Consider the following 20,967-nt stretch of genomic DNA (forward strand, 5'->3'; position numbering starts at 1 on the left):
GACAAAGGGGTCCCTTTAAGGTTTCTAGTATGAAAACCAGCATCTCAGGCTCCTCTCGTATCTGAATGTAGACTAAAAATAGTCTGGAATCAGAGACATTTGGGTTTTGGTTTCATTCAAAGCCAGCCCCTGTGTTCACTGTCTGATCTCATCCACCGCACCAGGACGTGACTCAGACCAGGGTCTCCAGCAAACTGCTCAGCTCACGGCCCCGGCTAGCCAGCTGTGGAGGGCTGTTGGGTTTTCTCTCATCCAGAACCCCAAGCCTGTAAAGGATCATTCCGAAACCTCCGCCAATCAGAGGGCAGGTAAAGCTCCAGCTGTCCTGTCATTGGACGAAATCCCTATCAATGCACAGCAGAGCTCTGCAGCAGCGGCAGCGTCCAGGCTAACCACAAGGAACACCTGTGGCAGAGACATGGAAACTCTGACTCATTTGGAGTTGTTTGTTTCTATAGATACCGATGTTTATCCTTTGAAGTCACAGCCTCATCTTGCAGTCACTGAGACGTTACTGTTTCTGCGCCAGTGAAGCTCTCAGACCAGAATTTAGATTTAGTAATTATTTTTTAATGCTGCATGCTCCGTAGCTACTCAACCATAAAGTACCATTCAGCCTGAAGTCCTTTTAAACTGTTCAAATGGAATAAAAATCAGGTGGCTTAAAAAAAAAAACCTACACAACAAGCACTGAAACAGGGAAAAACAAACACTATAAAGACCTGAACTCTTCATCGCTGCCAAATGTGGCAAGTTGCATGGTGCCAGACTTGCTGACGACCTCCAGGCCATGAGAGCCAGCCTGTTTGAAGCTCTGTTTGGCAGGTTAACATGGCTTGTTAAGGCCCGGGCTCCAAAAACGCTCATTTCCTGACTTTGCCCCGGGATGAAGGGGTAGCAAAGGGTGCAGGGGGGAAAGGTGTTGCTGCTGCTCCCTGGAACGAGAGTGAAAGAATCTCCCTGTGTTTCAGAGGATGTGTGGAGCTAATAAAATCGGACTCTAATTGCCAGAGGTGCTTAACACATTGTCAGAGATACACCCCCCCTAAAGGAGCCCAAGCGTGAATTGAAGAGTATGAGAATGCTGGGTCCTTTTTTTTTTTTTTTTTTTTTTTTTTTTTTTTTGGGATGTAACATGATTTCAGTGGCCAAACATGACTTCCCAGACTGCAGTGGAAGCCACAAAGTAACCGGACGTTTGTGTAAGAGCTTGTGGGAATTAGTGGCAGCCAGCAGGAGCCAATGCAGTAGTTTCAATAGGTCACTCCTTCTCTGCATGGGGCCGTCTGAAGAGGGTTTTAAAAGAAGGTTCTGGCCCCGATGCTCCTCCCTCACTAGGACTCCTGCTCTTCTCATACACACACACACACACACACACATATATACACACAGAGTCAACACACACCAAATGCAGACACACACACAAAAACTGTCAGCAGCTGCTCTTAGGCTCACCATGACAGCCTTACCTCACCTCTGATTCGAGAAGGAGCCAAGCACACACCGCTCACTCAAACGCACCGCTCACAACAGGCACGGACATACGGGAAACTGCCACTGGGTCAGGTAGAGACGAGTCACGGCAGACGCACGGCTGATCCAGGACCGGTTGGAAGGAGAAAATGGGGCTGTGGACGACCCTGATTCTGACTTCACACCTGATATTAAAACTGTGCTTAAATGTAGAAGCCCAGGCTTTAGGTAAGTATGTCTTGTATAAACATTTAAAAAAAAAATTCCCATGCATTTTAAAGAAGAAATGTACTTAAAGATAATCAATTACAAAAGCTTTACATTATTATAGTTACATCTGGAGATATAACTTTTTTGGTTGTTGGTTGTTGTTTATATGTAGGTTGATTTGCTGTTTAAATGTCAACCTACACATAAAAAAGGATGATTTTGATTTTGATCTGATTTTAGTCGATTAGCAGTAGATTTGACATTTTTCTGACAGCATGGCCATGATTGGATCCTCCAGTGCCAGTATCTGTCAAATAAAGATTTCACAGTCTCACCCTTGGGCATTTTAACACACTATGTCTCCGAGTTCAATGCATAATAGGTTTAGCAGACGCTGCGATAGAGCATATCATATTCAGGCCAAAAGTACACAAAGAGGTAGTCATGGCATGTGATACTCACTAAGGTAAGAATGAAATGTTAAATATCCCTCTGTAGGTTGAGAGGTAAGGAAATTGAAAAGACACATTGCGGAGGAATGCTGAGTACAGGTTTCATGATTTGATCAGAGGTGGCCGACCCGGTGATGGAATAACTTTTGTGAGGAGAACAAAGGACAAAGGCACGGAGAGGACAATGTATTTGCCGAGGGAAGTTTTAATTCCAGTAGCTGTACTGTCTTTCTTACTAAAGTTCTTGTGCTCCTCCCCTATCTTTCCAGCCAGATTTGTTTGATTACTTCAGGGGGTGAAGCATTCTGGCTCTTATTTATTCAAACAAAGCCCCAGTCAAGTCACACACTCACACACACACACACACACACACACACACACACAGAGAGAGAGAGACACATGGGAATAATCACAAATGGTCTGGGAGCAATAGAGCAATTCAGATCACTCACACACAAACAGATACACACACACACACACACACACACATGCATGCAAACAAACTCTCTCTCCCCCTCTCCTCCTCTCTCTCTCTCTCTCTCTCTGTTTACATCATCTTCTCACAAATGATTCTCATAATTGATGGCATCCATTTTGTTCACACTATTAATCCTTACAATACCCAGCAAAGCCTGCATGCTGTTCTGTATAAAACAATCAGAAGTCCAGATTAATGGAGTTCATCGTCTATCACCTCCCTCGAAAATGGCTCATTGTCCGCATGATTAGAATTCACTGTTGTTCAAAAGGGACCAAGGACGAGTTATAGGTGCAGTAAGAAAGATTTTACCGTCCCATAGTCATATATCTGTGTGTGTGTGTGTGTGTGTGTGTGGTGGGATGGTTTAATGGGGTTGCTGAACAGCACCAGTGACACTGATTAGTTAACCAGGCGATGAGATCTGTGGCTTTTAAAAGTCAACTTTATGATCGATACCGTGTTTTGGGCACAAACTCCCCGCCCATCAAGGACAACAAGACGCCTTGAAAGACATTTTGTTCCTCAGCCAAAGAAATAAGCGAGGGAAAAAAAAAGCAGTAACATCAATCAGGTTGCAGGGTGCAGTATGTGACCTCCTCATTGTGCATTTCTGTTTGAACCCTGTGTTAATGAACTATCTTATTTCTCTCTATTTTATCATGGACATCAGTGCTACAAGATGTAGTTGCAATTTGCAATTAAAATCAAAAGCTGCATAATGCCCCGCTTACGTAAGCTACATCCAGAACTGCATGTGTGAAGTGTACACGTTTGGTAAGAGGTAAAATAAAGAATGAAGATCATACTGTCACACATTACGCTGGTCTGCAGCTATGATATTTTAACATGCGCAGGCTCGGGGGAGGCTTAATTTTAAGGAGGACAAGATAAGTCTTTATGGGATTCAGTTGAAGTTGTTTGGTGTAACTTGAAGTCTGAGGTTAACTAGGGGGCTGAAAGGAGAACACTTTCTCAGGATCCCTGTTGTAAAGAGACCGTGACCCCCACGGTGCCCCCTGTCCAAAAGACAAATGACAATGGTACAATGACTGCATGTGTGTGTGTGAGTGTGTGTGAGTGTGTGCGTGTGCGTGTGTGTGTGAGTGTGAGTGTGTGTGTGTGTGTGTGTGTGTAAGTGTATGTCTTCGCAGAGTTGACTCCAAAAAGACAAATGACAAAAACATGTGAGAAGCCTTCATTTAAGTTCTGTTCTTGGAGCAGCCCCAATTTATGGGCCGAGTCACGTTGAGTCAGACACAGAGATCTATTTGGTTGTGTAACACTCCACACCAGGTGAGCGAGACAATGTCAAATACAGAGGCCTTTCACAAATCACAACCGCCCCAGTGTTTGTAAAAGTGTGATTGGGCAAAGAAAACACTGTGAAAGATGGCTTGTTTTTGTGACCCAGTCACGTTTAACTACACGCGTTTTAAAGCCCTCTAGTTGCTCCCTGATGTGCCGAAATATATGGTGGGTTGGAGGAAATGGGACGGAACATTGGGGCAGAGGAGAGAGAGATAAAAGAAAGAGAGAAGATCTCATCTGGGATTTGTGCTTTGCAATTTTGGCTGCGAAGGGACGATTTCTGGGAGCATTTGGGAGCAATTTTGCTCCCTCACAACAGTGGCCCTTGTACACAGCTTTTAGGGTACTTGTGTATTCACGGTGGGTGCAGATGGCAGAACAGATTCATTGCACATCCTCCCGTGGTCGGCCCAGTTCCTGGGTCACTTTATTAAAGTTAGAGGCAAGCCATGAGCTCAGATCTGCAATGCCTCTCTGGCATTTCACACTCACTAGGCACTGTGTCGGTACGTATCTCCAAATCCCACAACACCTCTGCTTCTCATACGAGTGAAGCTGTACAATTATGATTTAAAATGAAAGTGTAACGGTAGATATTGTGCTATACCTCATCACTGAAATCTATATTATTGGAATAAATCTGATAATATAATATAATAACTAATATGATAGAGTCGATGTGTTAATTTCTCTTGCAGTGAGCATCCATTTGTTTTCCCTGAGAAAAACATCAGACTGCCTTGTTTGTGCTGATTGACCCGGTGTCCCAGAGAAAAAAAAAAAAAAAAAAAAAAAAAAACTTAACAAAAACACTCCGGCCCGACATCATCATCCTCTTGTCTACACAGGACGTGTTTACTCTGAGACTAGAGCGGAGCTGCGGCTTGTGAATATTCATATCTCATCATCCATTGCTCATGTGCTTTACCACATCTCTCCCCCCCCCGTCAGCGGTCTATGATCTGCTCACCTCACCTGACTGCCTGCCAGACCTGCTGCAGGGCGGCCTGGCGGAGCAGGGCGTGAACGAGGCTTTCATCCTAACCACCTTCAAGCTGCAGCCCAAGACCGGAACCACTGTGTTTGGCCTGTACAACCCGCGGGACAACAGCAAGTACTTTGAGTTCACCGTGCTGGGGAAGCTCAACCGAGGTACGAGAGCATGAAAGACACTGGTGCAGTTGTTGAGCTGAGGCTGAAAATGGATTTGGCTCCTCTCTGTTTTTTTCTGCCCGTGCCTCCGTGTGTGTTTAAACTGCTATTTATTTCCATCCCATTCTGAGAAACAATCCCCGTTGTCGATCAATATTTTCCCCCTCCATTATTCATTTAATCAGTTCTCCACCATATTTACATGCACCGTTCTTCCTCCTTACTCATTTATCCCGTACCTTATCTCTCTTTCTACCTCTGAATGCCCCATGTCCTGCCCTTATCTGTTTTGTTTCCTCCAACCCCTCCCACCCCCACCACCGCCACCGCCGCCACCTTCTCCGCTTCCATCATGCCTTCACAAAGCTGTGTTGCGTTACTTGAGAAGTGACAGACGGATGAGCTCGGTAACCTTCAACAACCTGGTGCTGGCGGACGGCCAAAGCCACCGGCTGTTGTTCCACCTGAAGGGGATGCAGCAGCAGGGGCCAGGCGGGGTGGAGCTGCACCTGGACTGCAGGCTGGTGGAGACAGTCCGGGATCTCCCTGCCGTATTCCAGGGTTTGCCGGCGGGCTACGGGATGGTGGAGCTGAAGACCATGCAAGCCAAGGAGCAGGTGATTCCTCACTCATTTACATACAATGAACGAATATGATGTAATCCTGATCGTTTATTGAGATTTACCAGAGGGCTTCATCGGTCGCTTGGACCCGTTTAAATCTAACAGGACAACTTAGAGGAGCTCAAGCTGGTGGTGGGAGACTCGTTCGAGAATGTCGCTTCATTGCAAGACTGCCACCTCCAACAGAGAGACGCTGTGCAAACTCTAGGTAAGATTCCTTCTTTGGAAATAAATCTCCAGCGAGACACCCAAATGTTTACCGGGAAAACAATCACAGTGGGCCGGAAGCAACTGTTTGTCTTTTTGCGAGCTCGGAGTGAGATAAGCAAACACACACACACACACACACACACACACACGGTCACACACAAGATCCTCTAACCCAGCTGGAGTTAAGCACAGTATCTGTCCCTTTCTCCCAGGGGTCAACACAAAGCAGCTGTCCAATCAAATGCTGGAGTTAACCAAAGTGATAAACGAGCTGAAAGACGTCCTCATTCAGCAGGTAACTACCCCTAATGGTCCCTCTGAGGCCACTTAACCCCTTCCTCCTAACCCCTGACCCCTCTGACAGCGTGCTTAAGGGCATGTAAACCTATTTATGTTGGACTTTCTCCAGGTTAAAGAGACCTCGTTCCTCAGAAACACCATCTCAGAGTGTCAGGCGTGTGGTAAGATAAACAGTGATGATGATATGAGTCACCAATTATGTCAGAGATCATTACATTTTTTTGTAGGCCCTGACTACGGCTGAATAATTTAACAAAGTAAGTTAATTTGCTGATGGTGAAAAAAAATGGATTTCCCCGGTGTTGCTTGAAGGACTTGGAGGAACAGAGGTGGTGAAGCCTAGATGTGCCCCTGGTGTGTGTTTCCGTGATGATATGTGCATCGAGACAGCGGAGGGTGTTGAGTGTGGACCCTGCCCTGATGGATACACCGGGGACGGTTTCAGCTGTGATGATGTGGATGAGGTAAGACTGTATGTGCGCGCGTGTGTGTGTGTGTGTGTGTGTGTGTGTGTGTGTGTCTGTCCTTTCATGTTTTTCGTGACCCCTTTACTAAGGGCTAGCCCCTTCAGCAATCCCATAACTCTTTATGGCATAAGCAGAAGTGTCATCAAAACTAAAAGCTTTTAGGGAGCAGGCCCTTGAGAGCCACAGAGATTTTGCAGCTTCAACAGAGCTCCTGTCCTCCTTTTCTGCAGTGCCAGTTTAACCCCTGCTTCCCTGGAGTGAAGTGTGTGAACACAGCCCCGGGCTTCCGCTGTGAGGCCTGTCCGCTGGGCTACACCGGTCTGCCAGTGGAGGGGGTGGGCGTTCTGTTCGCTCAGACCAACAAACAGGTAAAACTGTGGATCGAAAGTAGGACACTCACAAAATGATACAAAAGGAACATGGTATGAAAAAACAATATATAAAATGGCTTTCCTGTACAAGTGTGGATTCAGAGGTGATTTAAAGCATGACACTGATTTGTCTAGCCTGGCCGCCTCTGGCAGGCTGTTCAAAAAACTCCGACTCCTTTTGTCGAGTCTGTGGAAAAACTGGCAGGGCTCTCCCAGGGGACCTCGGGCTCATAAGCGGTTAAAAGGTCTGATGTATAGCCAGGGGCTGGACCCTGCTGGGCCTTAATAGTTATCTGTAAAATCTATAAATCTGTTGCGAAACTAGCAGGCAACCAGCTCACAGCAGCTAAAATGGGGGCAATGTGATCCAGTGAAGGTCCCTGTCAAAGTTACGCCTGCAAAATTCAGTTTGAAGAGAGGCAAAGAAGATGGCAAATTGTTATACAAATAAATGTTCCCACAGGTCCTCCAATTCATACGACCACATGGGTTGTTTGTTACAGCCCTCTACTACAAGTGAGTTAATGTTCATTAGCTCACTGGCATCATACTTGGTTTAGGAAAAGGTCAGGCTTCAGGTTACGATAGCTGACGACGTGACATTCACTAAAGGAAACACTGTTGTTGCTTGAATTGTAATTCGGGTTGGCTGAGTGTAAGTTTGGTTGATTGATGCACCACCAAACCATCATCCTTACTCAGATTTTGGCGCTCCCATAACACTACACCACACTGCTGTTATTTATTGGACGGCTAGAGGTCCTTTAACCCATAACTATAGATAATAATAAGCTGCTGTACATTTTTTGCTGGAGGACAGTCTCACATGTTTGGATGAAAAGTCTTCCATGTGGTGCATTCAACTTGTATTGCATAATTTAGGTCTGTGACGACATTGATGAATGCAAAGGACCTAACAATGGAGGCTGTACTGCAAACTCTATCTGTCACAACTCAATGGTAAGAAAAAGACATTATCTAACAACTATACAAGGCTCATGTTGCATGATTCCTTCATGTAGGCTTCCATTTGCCGTAAAGAGTCAAAGAAGCTCATTGGCGAGTTGTCCCGTTTCCCGCGCAGGGCTCTTACCACTGTGGCGGCTGCAAGACAGGCTTCACAGGAGATCAGCTGACTGGCTGCAAGCCAGAGATCAGCTGTGGCAACAGCCTGACGAACCCCTGCGATATCAATGCCCAATGCACCGTAGAGAGAGATGGTTCAATCACTTGTCAGGTAGGATTCTACACCACTCACACACCCACCCATCCACACACAAACAAACAAATACACACAATCAGCTAGTCCAGTTTCTCAAGAGTGTCACTTATCTTTTCAGTGTGGAATTGGCTGGGCCGGTAATGGCTACCTGTGTGGAAAAGACACCGATATCGATGGATACCCAGATGAGAAACTCAAATGCAAGGATATGAACTGTAAAAAGGTAACCAAGGTCCTCAGTAGCCTCAACTGTCCTGGGATAGATACATTAGACACATTAAATAGAGCTTACTCCACGCCACATAATCTACCTTTTGTTTTCCTTTTAATGGAATCCGTTTATATTGCCATGAACAGCTGTTAATTGTCACAAATATCCATTGGCAGGATAACTGTATCTACGTTCCCAACTCTGGCCAAGAGGATGCTGACAAAGACGGCCAAGGAGACGCTTGTGATGATGATGCAGATGGCGATGGTATCCTAAATGAGCAGGTTGGTGGAAATCAGTGTTAAAGGTGTACTTTATAAAATTGCCATGGGTCCATCGGCATGAAGACAGTTTAGACATAACTGACAAACAACCATGCATCATCGACCCGACTCACTGATTAGAGATTACAGATTATGTTTTATGTTTTAACCATGTTTTTGTCAGTTGTGTTTAAATAGTCCCATTTTGCATCGTGCAGACACACCATCTCTCGCTGACATCCCAAAAATAAACCCACACCTACACATACACTCACACCAGCAAAAAAATGAATGAACCCTGTCTGTGTGGCTGTCCCCGGCTGCCCCAGGACAACTGCTGGTTAAAGCCCAACGTGGACCAGAAGAACAGCGACAAGGACAGCCACGGCGATGCCTGTGATAATTGTCGCACAGTGGAGAACCCAGACCAGAGGGATACTGACAGTGACGGCAAAGGGGACGCCTGTGATGACGACATGGATGGAGATGGTAGGAAGAGAAACGGCATCACCAGCGTTCACATTCACGTTATATAACAACAGACATCCCAAGCCTCCCCCTCTGCCCTTTCATTCACATTTCAACCGTGAGCTACAGCTCATTCATACAAATATTTAAATTGACTTCAAACATCTTTGTAAAATATGTACAGATGTATAACATTTGTACCTTTGTGGAAGCCAGGACTGTGACTGCAGCAGCTCAAGCTGAGGCATAAAAAGTAGCTTTGTTTAAAAATGAGAAACAGCCGTCTGAACATAGAATAAATATTAGCTTTGATTCTTCACATGCTATGATTACACCTTAAAAAAAGAATTCCTTTTATTTTCTCTACCTTTTTTTCTGTGCCTCTGCAAGTTGACCTTTATTTATTCTCTGTTATGCTGCTGCCTCCCTAAGATGAATGAAAAATGGCAACTGAAAAAAAAAAAAAAAAAGCTGGTGTTCACCTACGGCACATGGCAAATGCAACAGTGCATCCTAGTGGTCAAAAATACAAACAACATGCCACATGGTGGTACAGTTGATCAGAATATGGAGGTAACAGTACCATTTGTGCTGTGTTCATTTATCATAAATAAATAATTCATATCCAGATATTTTCAGTGATGAAAAGAGTACAGTTGTTATGTAAATGAAGTTACTTTAGTTGACATTACTAAAAACTGGAGGGCGTGCACAGATGCACAGAGTATATCCACTTCTATTTCTGGCTATTGGCAGTATATCCATCTATCATTCAAATAATCATCCAGGCACTGAAATACATATTCACCTCTGCCTCAGAGATTTACCCACCTATATAGCAATACACTGACCTCATCAATTATTACTACAGCGCTGGAGACCAAAGATTTTTTCATTTAGTAAACACTCAAAAATTTACCCCCCTATCAGTTACCATCTCTGTCAGTATCCTTGTAATTTCTTTGGCCCGTATCAAGGCTGGTGTTGAATTGGTCCCTTTCTTATCATAAATGACAATTGTCATTGTGCTCCTAACTCCAAAAATTACACTTGCTTTAGGAAAAAAAAAAAAACAATTTCAAAAATAATGAAAAAGAATGGCATTGCATTCCCATGTATGAATACATTCAAAATAATACTCTACATTGCCTGCATAATCAGTATAAATCAGTATAAATCTGTATACACTGCTGTACATGAACAAGGTGGAGTTTAGTGGATGACATTAACCAGATCTTCTGATTGATTGGTGACCAGGCCTGAAAAACTTCCTGGACAACTGCCAGCGTGTCCAGAACAGGGACCAGCTGGACCGCGACGGAGACGGAGTGGGAGACGCTTGCGACAGCTGCCCTGACATCCCAAACCCAAACCAGGTCAGAGACGGCCTGAACAGCCCACCAGGCCCAGCCTCAGATCAGACCCAGCATAGATGGCTCGATACAGACATAGGCAGACAGACAGACAAATGCCTGCGAGGGAAATTTTAATGAAGTTTCTGCTCTTGTTTCAGTCTGATATTGACAATGACCTGGTCGGCGATTCCTGTGACACCAACCAAGACAGGTAATATAAACATTCTCTTCATAAGTCTGCGTGCCTTAAAATCCCCACAGTGTGTTATTACTCAAGCGTAGACTTGCACACTCATAACACTGACATTATCACATTAAATGCCAGTGTTCTCATAAATTATCAAACTCCAAGTATATTTCTTGTGTTTTACCTCTAATTCAGTCCAAATGTAAAAAAAAAAAAAAAAAAAAAAATCTCCTTACTTCTTTATTAAATGTCACGTCATCTGATCGTCTCACTCTGTGATTTCCTCCACAGTGACGGTGACGGTCACCAGGATACCAAGGATAATTGCCCCCTCGTTATCAATAGCTCCCAGCTAGACACTGACAAAGATGGGCTGGGTGATGAGTGTGACGATGACGATGATAACGACGGAATCCCTGACATTCTGCCACCGGGACCAGACAACTGTAGACTGGTACCAAACCCTGACCAGACTGATGACAACAGTGAGTGATAGTCTTGCTGAGAAAGAGATATAATAGCACGGCACTCTCGTTCTCCTCAGTCTTTGCAGTTGTCTAACCGGTGCACTTGATATGAAAATAATCTTCAAATGGCTGAGGCTTTGGTGTTCAGAGATAAATAGTGAAACTTTTCATCTACGGTACCTTTTTGCTCGCATTCAGATTTTGCACAGATGAAGTGCAGTGACCTTGCACTGATGAAGTGGCAGTTTTGATGAGCACGTATTCATTTCTTCTCGCCTGAGCTTACACCTTCATGTATGAAAATAGAGCATGTTGTTTTGTTTCAAGTCATTTTATTTTTTTATTTGGATTCACTTATTTATTGTTGTCACAGTCTAAACCATTTTATTACCCCTCTGCCCTCCCTCAGATGATGGAGTTGGAGACGTGTGTGAATCTGACTTTGACCAGGACAAAGTGATTGACAGGATCGACAACTGCCCCGAGAACGCTGAGGTTACTCTGACAGACTTCAGAGCCTATCAGACGGTGGTGCTGGACCCAGAGGGCGACGCCCAGATCGACCCCAACTGGGTTGTTTTGAATCAGGTGAGATTATCATGCTGAGACATAAATAACGCACACTCTATAAATGAAGCTGTTGGTGTTCACATGCTAAAAAAAAAATGTCAGACATGTCTGAAGAAGGGCTTGCACCTGAAACATCATATGTAGCAATAAGAGTAAAAATGCCAGATCTTATGTGCAGACTTTTTCACATTTCATGGCACATTTTCAGTCTAACACCAAGATAAAATTTTTAGATGTGTGTGCTTTGTGTTTGTTTGAATATACTGAAATGCTTGTGCATGTAGTGGGAAACCTACAGTATATGTTTAGGCATAATTTCAAAATTTATAATTAACACTACTCTCTTTCTCTCACACAGGGCATGGAAATTGTTCAGACCATGAACAGTGACCCAGGACTTGCTGTTGGTACGTTTCATTTTCATTCATGTCCTTCAAGAAACAGTGTGAGCAGGCATTATACATGCCGGGTGCATCTTCTTCGTCTTTTGCGCAGGTTACACTGCTTTCAGCGGCGTGGACTTCGAGGGCACTTTCCACGTCAACACAGTGACCGACGATGACTACGCCGGCTTCATCTTCGGCTACCAGGACTCATCCTCCTTCTATGTGGTGATGTGGAAGCAGACGGAGCAGACCTACTGGCAGGCAACGCCCTTCAGAGCTGTGGCCGAGCCCGGCATCCAGCTTAAGGTGGAAAATACAAGTCATGTCACACATACGCATGAGTGGAATGCATAGTCAGCCCATCTGAAATGTGTTTTTATAATGCAATTCTTATTTCTCACATTTTTTGCTTTCCTGTTATGCTTGTGCTTACACATCCCCCTCACTTCTCCCTCTCTCTGTCTCACCAGGCTGTAAAGTCAAGGTCGGGCCCCGGAGAGCACCTGAGAAACTCCCTGTGGCACACGGGAGACACCAACGACCAGGTGCGCCTGCTGTGGAAGGACCCGCGAAATGTGGGCTGGAAGGACAAGGTGTCATACCGCTGGTACCTGCAGCACCGGCCACAGGTTGGATACATCAGGTGAGAGAAAACAAGAAATCTCAGTTCCAGTTCGCCTTCAAGTTTATTGAAAGCCCAGTGTCACTGTTTACAGTCTCAAAGGGCTTAAGACAATATTAGTTATTTCTAGTAAACTGATGAAAATGCCACCTTGTGAAGCCACACAGTTTCCTTACTGGCATACTTTATTTGTTTTCTTTTTTTTTTTAATATTGCTGCAGTAAAATTATATTTGAAGAGGGCTTCACAACTCATGTTGTTTTAGGGCGCGTTTCTACGAGGGAACTGAGTTGGTGGCAGACTCCGGTGTGACGATCGACACAACCATGAGAGGAGGACGACTCGGTGTGTTCTGCTTCTCCCAGGAAAACATCATCTGGTCCAATTTGAAATACCGCTGCAATGGTAAGGAGAGGCTCTGTCAAATTAATACGATATTCTGGGTGTTAATTTACACTACAAATACAGAGCTTGCTTTTTTTTTTTTTTTTTTTTTTTTTTTTTTTGGGGTTTGTTTGTGTTTTTGCTGTTCTCGAGGCAGTTTCTTTTTAATAATATTCTCTTCAGTGACCTTGGTTAATCTGTGTCTGGGAAGTGGGCCAGTAATAGTACTGAACATCTCAGCGCTTCATTCTGTTGAGAAGGAGCAACACTCTGAACTCGAAACTGCATTTGGCTTGACCTCATTCAGTGTTAAATTCTGAGCTTGACTCCTGATACCAAACTTCTCACTTCCACAGACACCATCCCCGAGGACTTCCAGGAGTTCAGCACTCAGCACGGCGTTGACTCACTCTAAAGTCGAAACTTGTGTGTGTGTGTGTGTGTGTGTGTGTGTGTGTGTGCGTGTGTGTGTGTGCATTTGTGTGTGTGTCTGAATGTGTGTTATTTGTCAGTCTACTGTGTCTGATGTGCAGATATTACCACAATCTTAGTACTGTATGTGCATATCATCCTGGCTGTTTTCCCATTCCCATTCATCTTAAGGACTTCTACTGAGGTTGTAATAGCAAATAATATAAGTTATAATGAATATTACCAAACATAACTTACTGGCTTTTGGTGGACACTTTTATATCCAGAGACTTACAGTGCCATAAGCGCATGTAGTTTTAGCACAGGTTGCCTCAGTGGCACCACTTTCCAAAGAAGTTGCTTTTTATGCTTGACATTTTTCTTCCGTCTTTAAACTCAGTTTGCATAATGATATATTAGGTATTTTCAAAACAAAGGAAACACCATTACAAAGATGGTGATGTTTGCTTTTTCGTGGCGTATTATGCTGTAATCAGCAAAAGTGATGTATTTTGTTCATGGTTATTGAGAACACTTTGCCATTTGGATAATATTATAATCATGCAGGCACTCATATCCTGTACATGAGGATGTTTCCATCTTGAACAATGCACCTGTCGGGAAGATATTTTATTATGAAATGAAGGTTGTGACTCAGAAAAGAAAGTTAAAGTAGTGGCTGAATTTGCATCCCTCACCTCAGTTGGAATGGACTGCCTTCATAACAGGAAATCGACATCACATGCTCAGAAGAGACTTTATATTGGTGTTTCCTATATTTTGACAATATTATGGTTGTACAGCTACAATTCTGTTTCTATCAGCATGACATTTTTGCTCCTTTCGTGGAGACTTTGAGCACATCATGTTTTGTTTGACTCATTGCAATTTCCGATTGTGCCTTCTCTCACCAAAATGACAAAAGTAAAACTTTCCATGAGTTTGGTTTCCATCACTTTATCCTTAGGCCAGACTTTGACCTACACGTTTACTTCTTCTCTTGATGAGGAAAAGAAAAGATCTTTAAATTCTGCAGTGATTTCATGTCTATGTAATCAACAGACCGGTCTGGTCAAAATATAGAGCTTGGAAATATTGAAATTCATGTCCATGTTGATATTTTTTTCACGTACATTGTTATCAGCTGAGAGATTTCAAATAAAATCCTGAGGCAGGATTGATCTGCTTTCTTTTAACCAACATCTCAAATGAAGTTCACGGCTTTCTTATCTTGTCATCTGTTTGGCTGAAGATGCCAAGGGACATTTGTTGAAGCACAGATTATACAACGTGTCTGACAAAAGGCCCACAGGCAGCTAAATCTGTGTGTGAAGAATACATTTTTTAAAAAAACAAACATTCATCCAGTTTGACTTTCACAAAAAGCAATTAGTCAATCAAGAAATCAATCAACCCTGTGAATAGTACAGACTAACAGTGAACCACAGAAATACATGAAAATGGCCAGGCACACAAAACAACCCCCTACTTGCTCTAGTAAGAGGCACATTCTCCTTTTGCTCAGAGTGTGGTACTTAATGAACAAATGCCACTGAATGGCCTGGGCAGAAAATTCTCTCTTAACAACTATATACTGATCCCTAAATAGCAGCTGGGTTATATAGAAACACTTAGGGCCAAGCTCAGGCGAGGGGTCTGGGGCAAAAACAAAGATGAAGGGTGTATTTAGGTCTGTGGCAGCTTTCAGACACCAACAATATAGCCACCAGGGCACTTTAATAATACCATGTTGGTTATTTTCACGACTGGCTTCATATCCCATTTGTGTACAGTCATGAACTCTTTGGTTACTGGTGGACTTTGTGTGGAAAAGGTTCATATTTCAGCTTTGGTGTGATTGATTCGGACAGGTAAGACAGCCCTATTTTACATTCTATCCTCCACATGCTCACCTCCTAGTGAACAGTGATCCCTGTTGTCCTCAGTAAATATAGCTTTTATTTTGTGAACACATCTGTGCACATTAACACTAAAATATTTGTGCCAGTTCAATAACAGGGCAACATTCGGTCTCTCCTGTATTGCTTGACTCTGCCTTATATATACAACAGTTTTAGTATTCAAGTTGTGTTGAATATTCACTTGCTGAGATGGCATGTGATATCAAAATGAGATACAGTAATGAGTTATCTCTCTAGTGTTTGTAGAAAATCAGTAAAGGATTCGTTGTCCACAAGTTTAGTGGGATGAGGGTTGAGGTGTGAAATTTGCCAAAGCAGTGCAGACATTGTGTGTTTGTGCATATTATATATATATATATATATATATATATATATATATATAAAAGAATCACAACTAGTAGATGTAAAAATAGAGTAATAAATGTATACCAATATGGATGCACATGACTAGTGAAGTCATTAAGGAATATCACCTTAGCCTGAGTATGGAAAAATGACACCTTAACACTGGCAGTTATCACTAAAACCACTTCTGTGATGAAATGCTTCTGCATGACTTATTAATTTATAAACAGACGGGTTTTCAAAGTCTGAGACTTATCAAAGGCTTGGGCAAATTAGTTTTGCTCAGTTTCTGGATGTCTATGGAATTATGTGGCTTATATTTGATCTCACAGACATTCAACAATTGAATTAAACTCACATAATATTGCTGTTTGACATAACTTCAGACCACACCAAATGCATAAAAAGGTCTGTCTTCAAAGGCATTTTTTAGTTTATTTGACTCTGGGAAAGGAGGAAAACAGGAAGATTCCCTATAACTAATATATCTCTGAACTATCTATAAATATCTTCTTTCATCTTCAGTCACTGAGCCTCTGTTTAAAACTTCTGGACCAGGATATTGTGGCATACAGTCTGATTCTATTCAGGAAAAAGACCAAGCTGCATCACAAATCTCCTCATATCAAAATAAACAAGGACAACAAGCAACCAAAAGCAATATAAATCAAAATTCGCAGCTATATGTCAGTGGTTTGCTGATGAAGGCAGCATGACTGACTCTTTGGGGCCACTGCAGAGGAACAGAGATGAGAGCTGGATGATCAAGAGGCTCACCGCTCACTGAACAAGACAAACCCGCCCACAGATGTCATGGAGATGAGACGTAACCAGTCAAACCAGCTAACTAAGGAAACATCCAAAGTGATAAAGCAAAAAGTCATCATGCTTTCCACAAAGGTGCAGCTGAATAAAGTAACTATATAAGTTTCCACTCTGAACTGTCTGTTGTTTGTGAACAAAATAGGAGGACAGATAACAATAGCAGGGGCTGACATGATGAACACATTATTCATAAATCTCTGAACATATCCCTACTGAAATAATATTTAAGATGTTTTGTAATCACACTATTTCTTTGCTGTTTTACCAGAAAAGTTAGTGTTGGGTTATATTCAGTCCCAATAAGGCCATATACATATTACTACATATAGAGAACAGGTGAGGGCAGTATTATTTTGACTTGTTATGTCATGTTTGATTATTTTGCTGACAGTGACTCCAGACCCACTTATGTTACGCCCCTGAATAAGGGGAGAAATAATCACGAGAGTGATCAGAGTGGTGTTTCCTCAGTAACAAGGTTTACTGCAATGCAATAAAAAAATATACACATCAAGTTGAAAACAATTCTTACACTACAGGTCAAATGCCATAGCATACAAAACATATTCTTTTTCCTGAACAACACAGTCTCATTATGAAAAAAAAGTAAAACATTTTACATCACTGAATTTCTTCATAGACTATGCCTGCTCTGTTAATTGTATAAATGACAAAGTGAAAACTGAGTCCTGAAATATATTTAACATGGACTGAAAATTATCTTCCATTCAGAAACAAAATACAGATATGTTATGTGCAAAATCACTCATATCTTTAGTGCAGCATAAAGGCATTTAAGGGATTCTGTGCAACAAAAATCACATTAAAACAAAAACCTGAAGGGGTCGCTGCAGACAAATACGCTGAAATATTCTTTTTTCAGTCACAACAAAACGTATTTTTTTAGAGACATTTTTCATCCCTTCTCACTCTCACTGGTACATAACATGTAATTTTAAGTCAGAAAACTCTCAGAAAACTCATAATATTCATCAAATAAACAGTAGAAACAATGGTGCAAAATCCGTTTCTACCACGCACATGTAAGCTAGCAAAACACATGCACTCGTTACCGCACTCGACAAAACTTACTTTTACTTACTCAAAAGTTCGTATATAAACACTCAAAAATATCCTCAACATGTTAGAAAATAATCACAACACGTTTAGTGATGAAATATTAGCAACATACCTGAATAAGGGGAGAAATAATCACGAGAGTGATCAGAGTGGTGTTTCCTCAGTAACAAGGTTTACTGCAATGAGGAAAATACCGCGATTCCCCTTGATAAGCAGGTGAAGGCCTGAGTAATCAATCTTAGACGAGTGGATCAAGACAACATTGTCAATCACTGATAACACTGTTACATCTGAATTTTTAACAATGAAAAATGAAATAAACAATGAATTAGTTAGACTTTTTTTAGCGTTTTACCTTTTTAACCCTTTGTAAACTTACCATGAGTTATTTTTATGTTTTTAACCCATTTTAAAACACATCTTATGAATTTGTTTCTCATGACCATATGATCATTTTAAACATCATCACAGCATTTCAATCGTATTACAGACTATGAACTTGCAATCTTTTTAAACTTATCAGCTTATTAATATATCATTATTTCAACTTGTCACACACTCCCCTACAAAATAAATGTCGTCCCGACATTAATCAAATTAAACAATTTCCTCTTTTAGTCTCTCATGAACTTGACACATAGATCTTCTGAGTTATGCTCGAACAGAGGTCAAAGGTCACAGTTCAATGACTGTCAACAGTCCATAAGCACAAGGCTAAAGTCCATGTCTGGTGACTGCATACAGTCCATGAGCAATTTTTCAACAGTCTTTTCGTCTTTAATGGGAGTGTTCTGTGTAAACAGCCTATGAGTTGTCCATGAAAACAGTCTATGAATTGTCCATGAAAACAGTCTATATGAGCAGTAGGCTCATGCATGTTGGGGTCCATACATGAAGGGGAGCTGAAAGTAATATGGCTGTAAGGGTGGCAGCCATGGGACCAGTCCTGGTGTGGGGTAGATGGGTAGCATTTGGGGTGTTGGCTGGACATTATAGCAGGAAGGAATGCCAAGCTGATCATAGGTCATACGCTTTGGTGGGTGTCTCTCCCTTTTTGGCAGCTGGTAGGACAACTCCTCAGGTTCAGCGGCAGCGTTTGATGGGGGAGAGGCTGGAGGTAAGTGTTCATTAGGCAAATTTCCCTCAGGTAAGTTTATACCTTCACTTGGTAGAATCTCAGCAGGTGCATTGGACTCCTCCAACTGATTTTCTCCAGGAAGCTGTGCTGGTGGTGCAACAGGAGCTGGTGTTCCAGTTCTCTCCGCTGGTAGGTGACTGTGTTCAAGCTGCATCTCCAGGTTATCAACTGTCTCATGTCTCTCTGCTGGCACTGTGGGGGCCTGCAGTGGCTCATAATGCAATTCATATTCGTCCCCACTATCCTCATCGGATTCCTGTGTTTGAGGCACAAGCTGAGGTCTCTCTGTCTGTTTCCTTTTGTCATTTTTAGCCAAGTCTGATTTGTCTCAAAAGGTAATGAATCACAGGGCAAAAGCAAGTTTCTATGTAAAACTCTCGAGCGTCCCTTACCCTGTTCTGGCCTCACTTCATAAACTGGCAGGTCGGAGCCCATTTGTCTCACTACAGTGTGAATTGTGTCCTCCCAATAGTTCCTGAGTTTACCTGGTCCTCCTCTGGGTGTCAGGTTCTTGATTAAGACACGCTCACCGGGTTGTAATATTGAACTCCTCACTTTTGTGTCATAATATCTTTTACTCCTTTCAGCAGATTTTTGAGCATTTTCGTTGGCGATGGCGTATGCTTCCTCCATACCTTGTTTCCATTTTTCCACATAGTCTCGCTGATTACTGGGATCTGACTCTGTATGGAGCCCAAAGAGCATATCAACTGGAAGCCTGGGTGATCTCCCATACAGAAGATAGAATGGCGAATAGCCCGTCACTTCACAGCGTGTACAGTTATAGGCATGCACCAGTTTGTTCAGGGACTCTTTCCAATTCGATTTCTGTGTCTCAGTTAATGTCTTAAGCATTTGCAACAAGGTTCTGTTCATCCGTTCCACCTGACCATTCCCCATCGGGTGATAGGGCGTTGTCCTGGACCCAGCCACTCCACTGAGTTTTTTTAACTGGCTGAACAACTGATTTTCGAACTCTCCTCCTTGGTCGTGATGGATGCGAGAGGGGAAACCAAACTTTAGAGAAAAATCATTGAAGATGAGGTTTGCGGCAGTCTTGCCTGACTTTGACGTGGTGGCATATGCTTGAGCAAAACGTGTGAAATTATCAACAATGACAAGAATGTACTCGTATCCTCCCTTGCATCGGTCAAGATGGAGAAAATCAATGCTTATCAGTTCAAATGGCTGCGTTGTCACAATATTGGTCAAGGGGGCTCTTGTGTCATGGCAGGGCTTTTTCTGTTTCAGACAAGTGCAGGCCTTGTTCACATAGTGCTCTATGTCTGATTGCATGTATGGCCAGAAGAAGCGGTGCCGTATTAGGGAGACTGTGCGATCAGCGCCTTGGTGTCCCATGTTATTGTGCAACTCCTCTAGCACCTTCCCTCTGTATCTTTCTGGCAAGACTAGCTGCTTGCGGGCAGTGGTATTTCTGTACAGAATGCCATCATGGTCTGTCATCAATTTGTCCCACTCTCTGAACAGACATTTTGTTTTTTGACTGAATGCTCTCAACTCCTTGACCGGTGGCTTACAACCAGACAGTTTACATTCTATCACAGGACGGATAACTGGGTCGGCTCGCTGTGCTTCTCTTAACTGTTCCTTGGGTATGGGGCTGATTGATGCGGTGGCCGATTCACCGTTAGCTGAGACGGACATAGCTACAGCTGTTAATGACCATGTTGCAGGGGATTCTTTCTGTGCCTCCACAGCTTGAATAGCAGCACTGATGGTGTTTGACGACAGTTCCTCAGAACACTCTCCCATTAGTGACTCTGCATCCAATGGCATCCTTGACAAAGCGTCTGCATCACTGTTCTCTTTTCCAGGCCTGTACTTAATTGTAAAGTGGAAATCAGCCAACTCTGCAACCCACCTGGAAGTGGTTGCATTCAGTTTTGCTGTGGACAGGATGTATGTGAGTGGGTTGTTATCACTATAAACAGTGAAGGTTGGAGCATAATACAAATAGTCACGGAACTTGTCAGTGATTGCCCATTTTAGAGCCAGAAATTCTAGCTTGCCTGCATGGAGGTGATAGTTCCTTTCAGCTGTTGT

The 20,967-nt window shown here is 42.8% G+C and overlaps 1 protein-coding gene across 2 annotated transcripts; it reads left to right on the top strand.

Annotated features, from left to right (window-relative positions):
* Nucleotides 1-1,372: 1,372 nt before the first annotated feature.
* Nucleotides 1,373-13,665, top strand: thbs4b (thrombospondin 4b). Of its 2 annotated transcripts, XM_030065745.1 has the most exons (23): nt 1,392-1,425; nt 1,590-1,701; nt 4,876-5,076; nt 5,443-5,693; nt 5,805-5,907; nt 6,122-6,204; nt 6,319-6,370; nt 6,522-6,673; nt 6,907-7,044; nt 7,930-8,007; nt 8,132-8,284; nt 8,388-8,492; nt 8,657-8,764; nt 9,073-9,232; nt 10,469-10,587; nt 10,725-10,777; nt 11,045-11,238; nt 11,630-11,808; nt 12,149-12,197; nt 12,286-12,482; nt 12,647-12,819; nt 13,064-13,203; nt 13,539-13,665. In XM_030065745.1, the coding sequence occupies exons 2-23, from the start codon at nt 1,623-1,625 to the stop codon at nt 13,595-13,597; spliced, it is 2,826 nt and encodes a 941-aa protein (XP_029921605.1). In that variant the 5' UTR covers nt 1,392-1,425; nt 1,590-1,622; the 3' UTR covers nt 13,598-13,665. The 2 variants fall into 2 exon arrangements, with proteins under 2 accessions (XP_029921604.1, XP_029921605.1); XM_030065744.1 differs by having other exon boundaries at nt 1,373-1,701.
* The last annotated feature ends 7,302 nt before the right edge of the window (nt 13,666-20,967 follow it).

Source organism: Myripristis murdjan, chromosome 12 (assembly GCF_902150065.1).
Source record: "Myripristis murdjan chromosome 12, fMyrMur1.1, whole genome shotgun sequence".
Lineage (NCBI taxonomy): Eukaryota > Metazoa > Chordata > Actinopteri > Holocentriformes > Holocentridae > Myripristis > Myripristis murdjan.

What these genes read in the sequence shown, in the direction of transcription:
- thbs4b (XM_030065744.1), top strand. Translation starts at nt 1,623, where the DNA reads ATGGGGCTGTGGACGACCCTGATTCTGACTTCACACCTGATATTAAAA. An exon ending in GCTGTGATGATGTGGATGAG is followed by an intron (nt 6,674 to 6,906) that starts GTAAGACTGTAT and finishes CCTTTTCTGCAG; the next exon opens with TGCCAGTTTAACCCCTGCTT. An exon ending in TGTGACACCAACCAAGACAG is followed by an intron (nt 10,778 to 11,044) that starts GTAATATAAACA and finishes TTTCCTCCACAG; the next exon opens with TGACGGTGACGGTCACCAGG.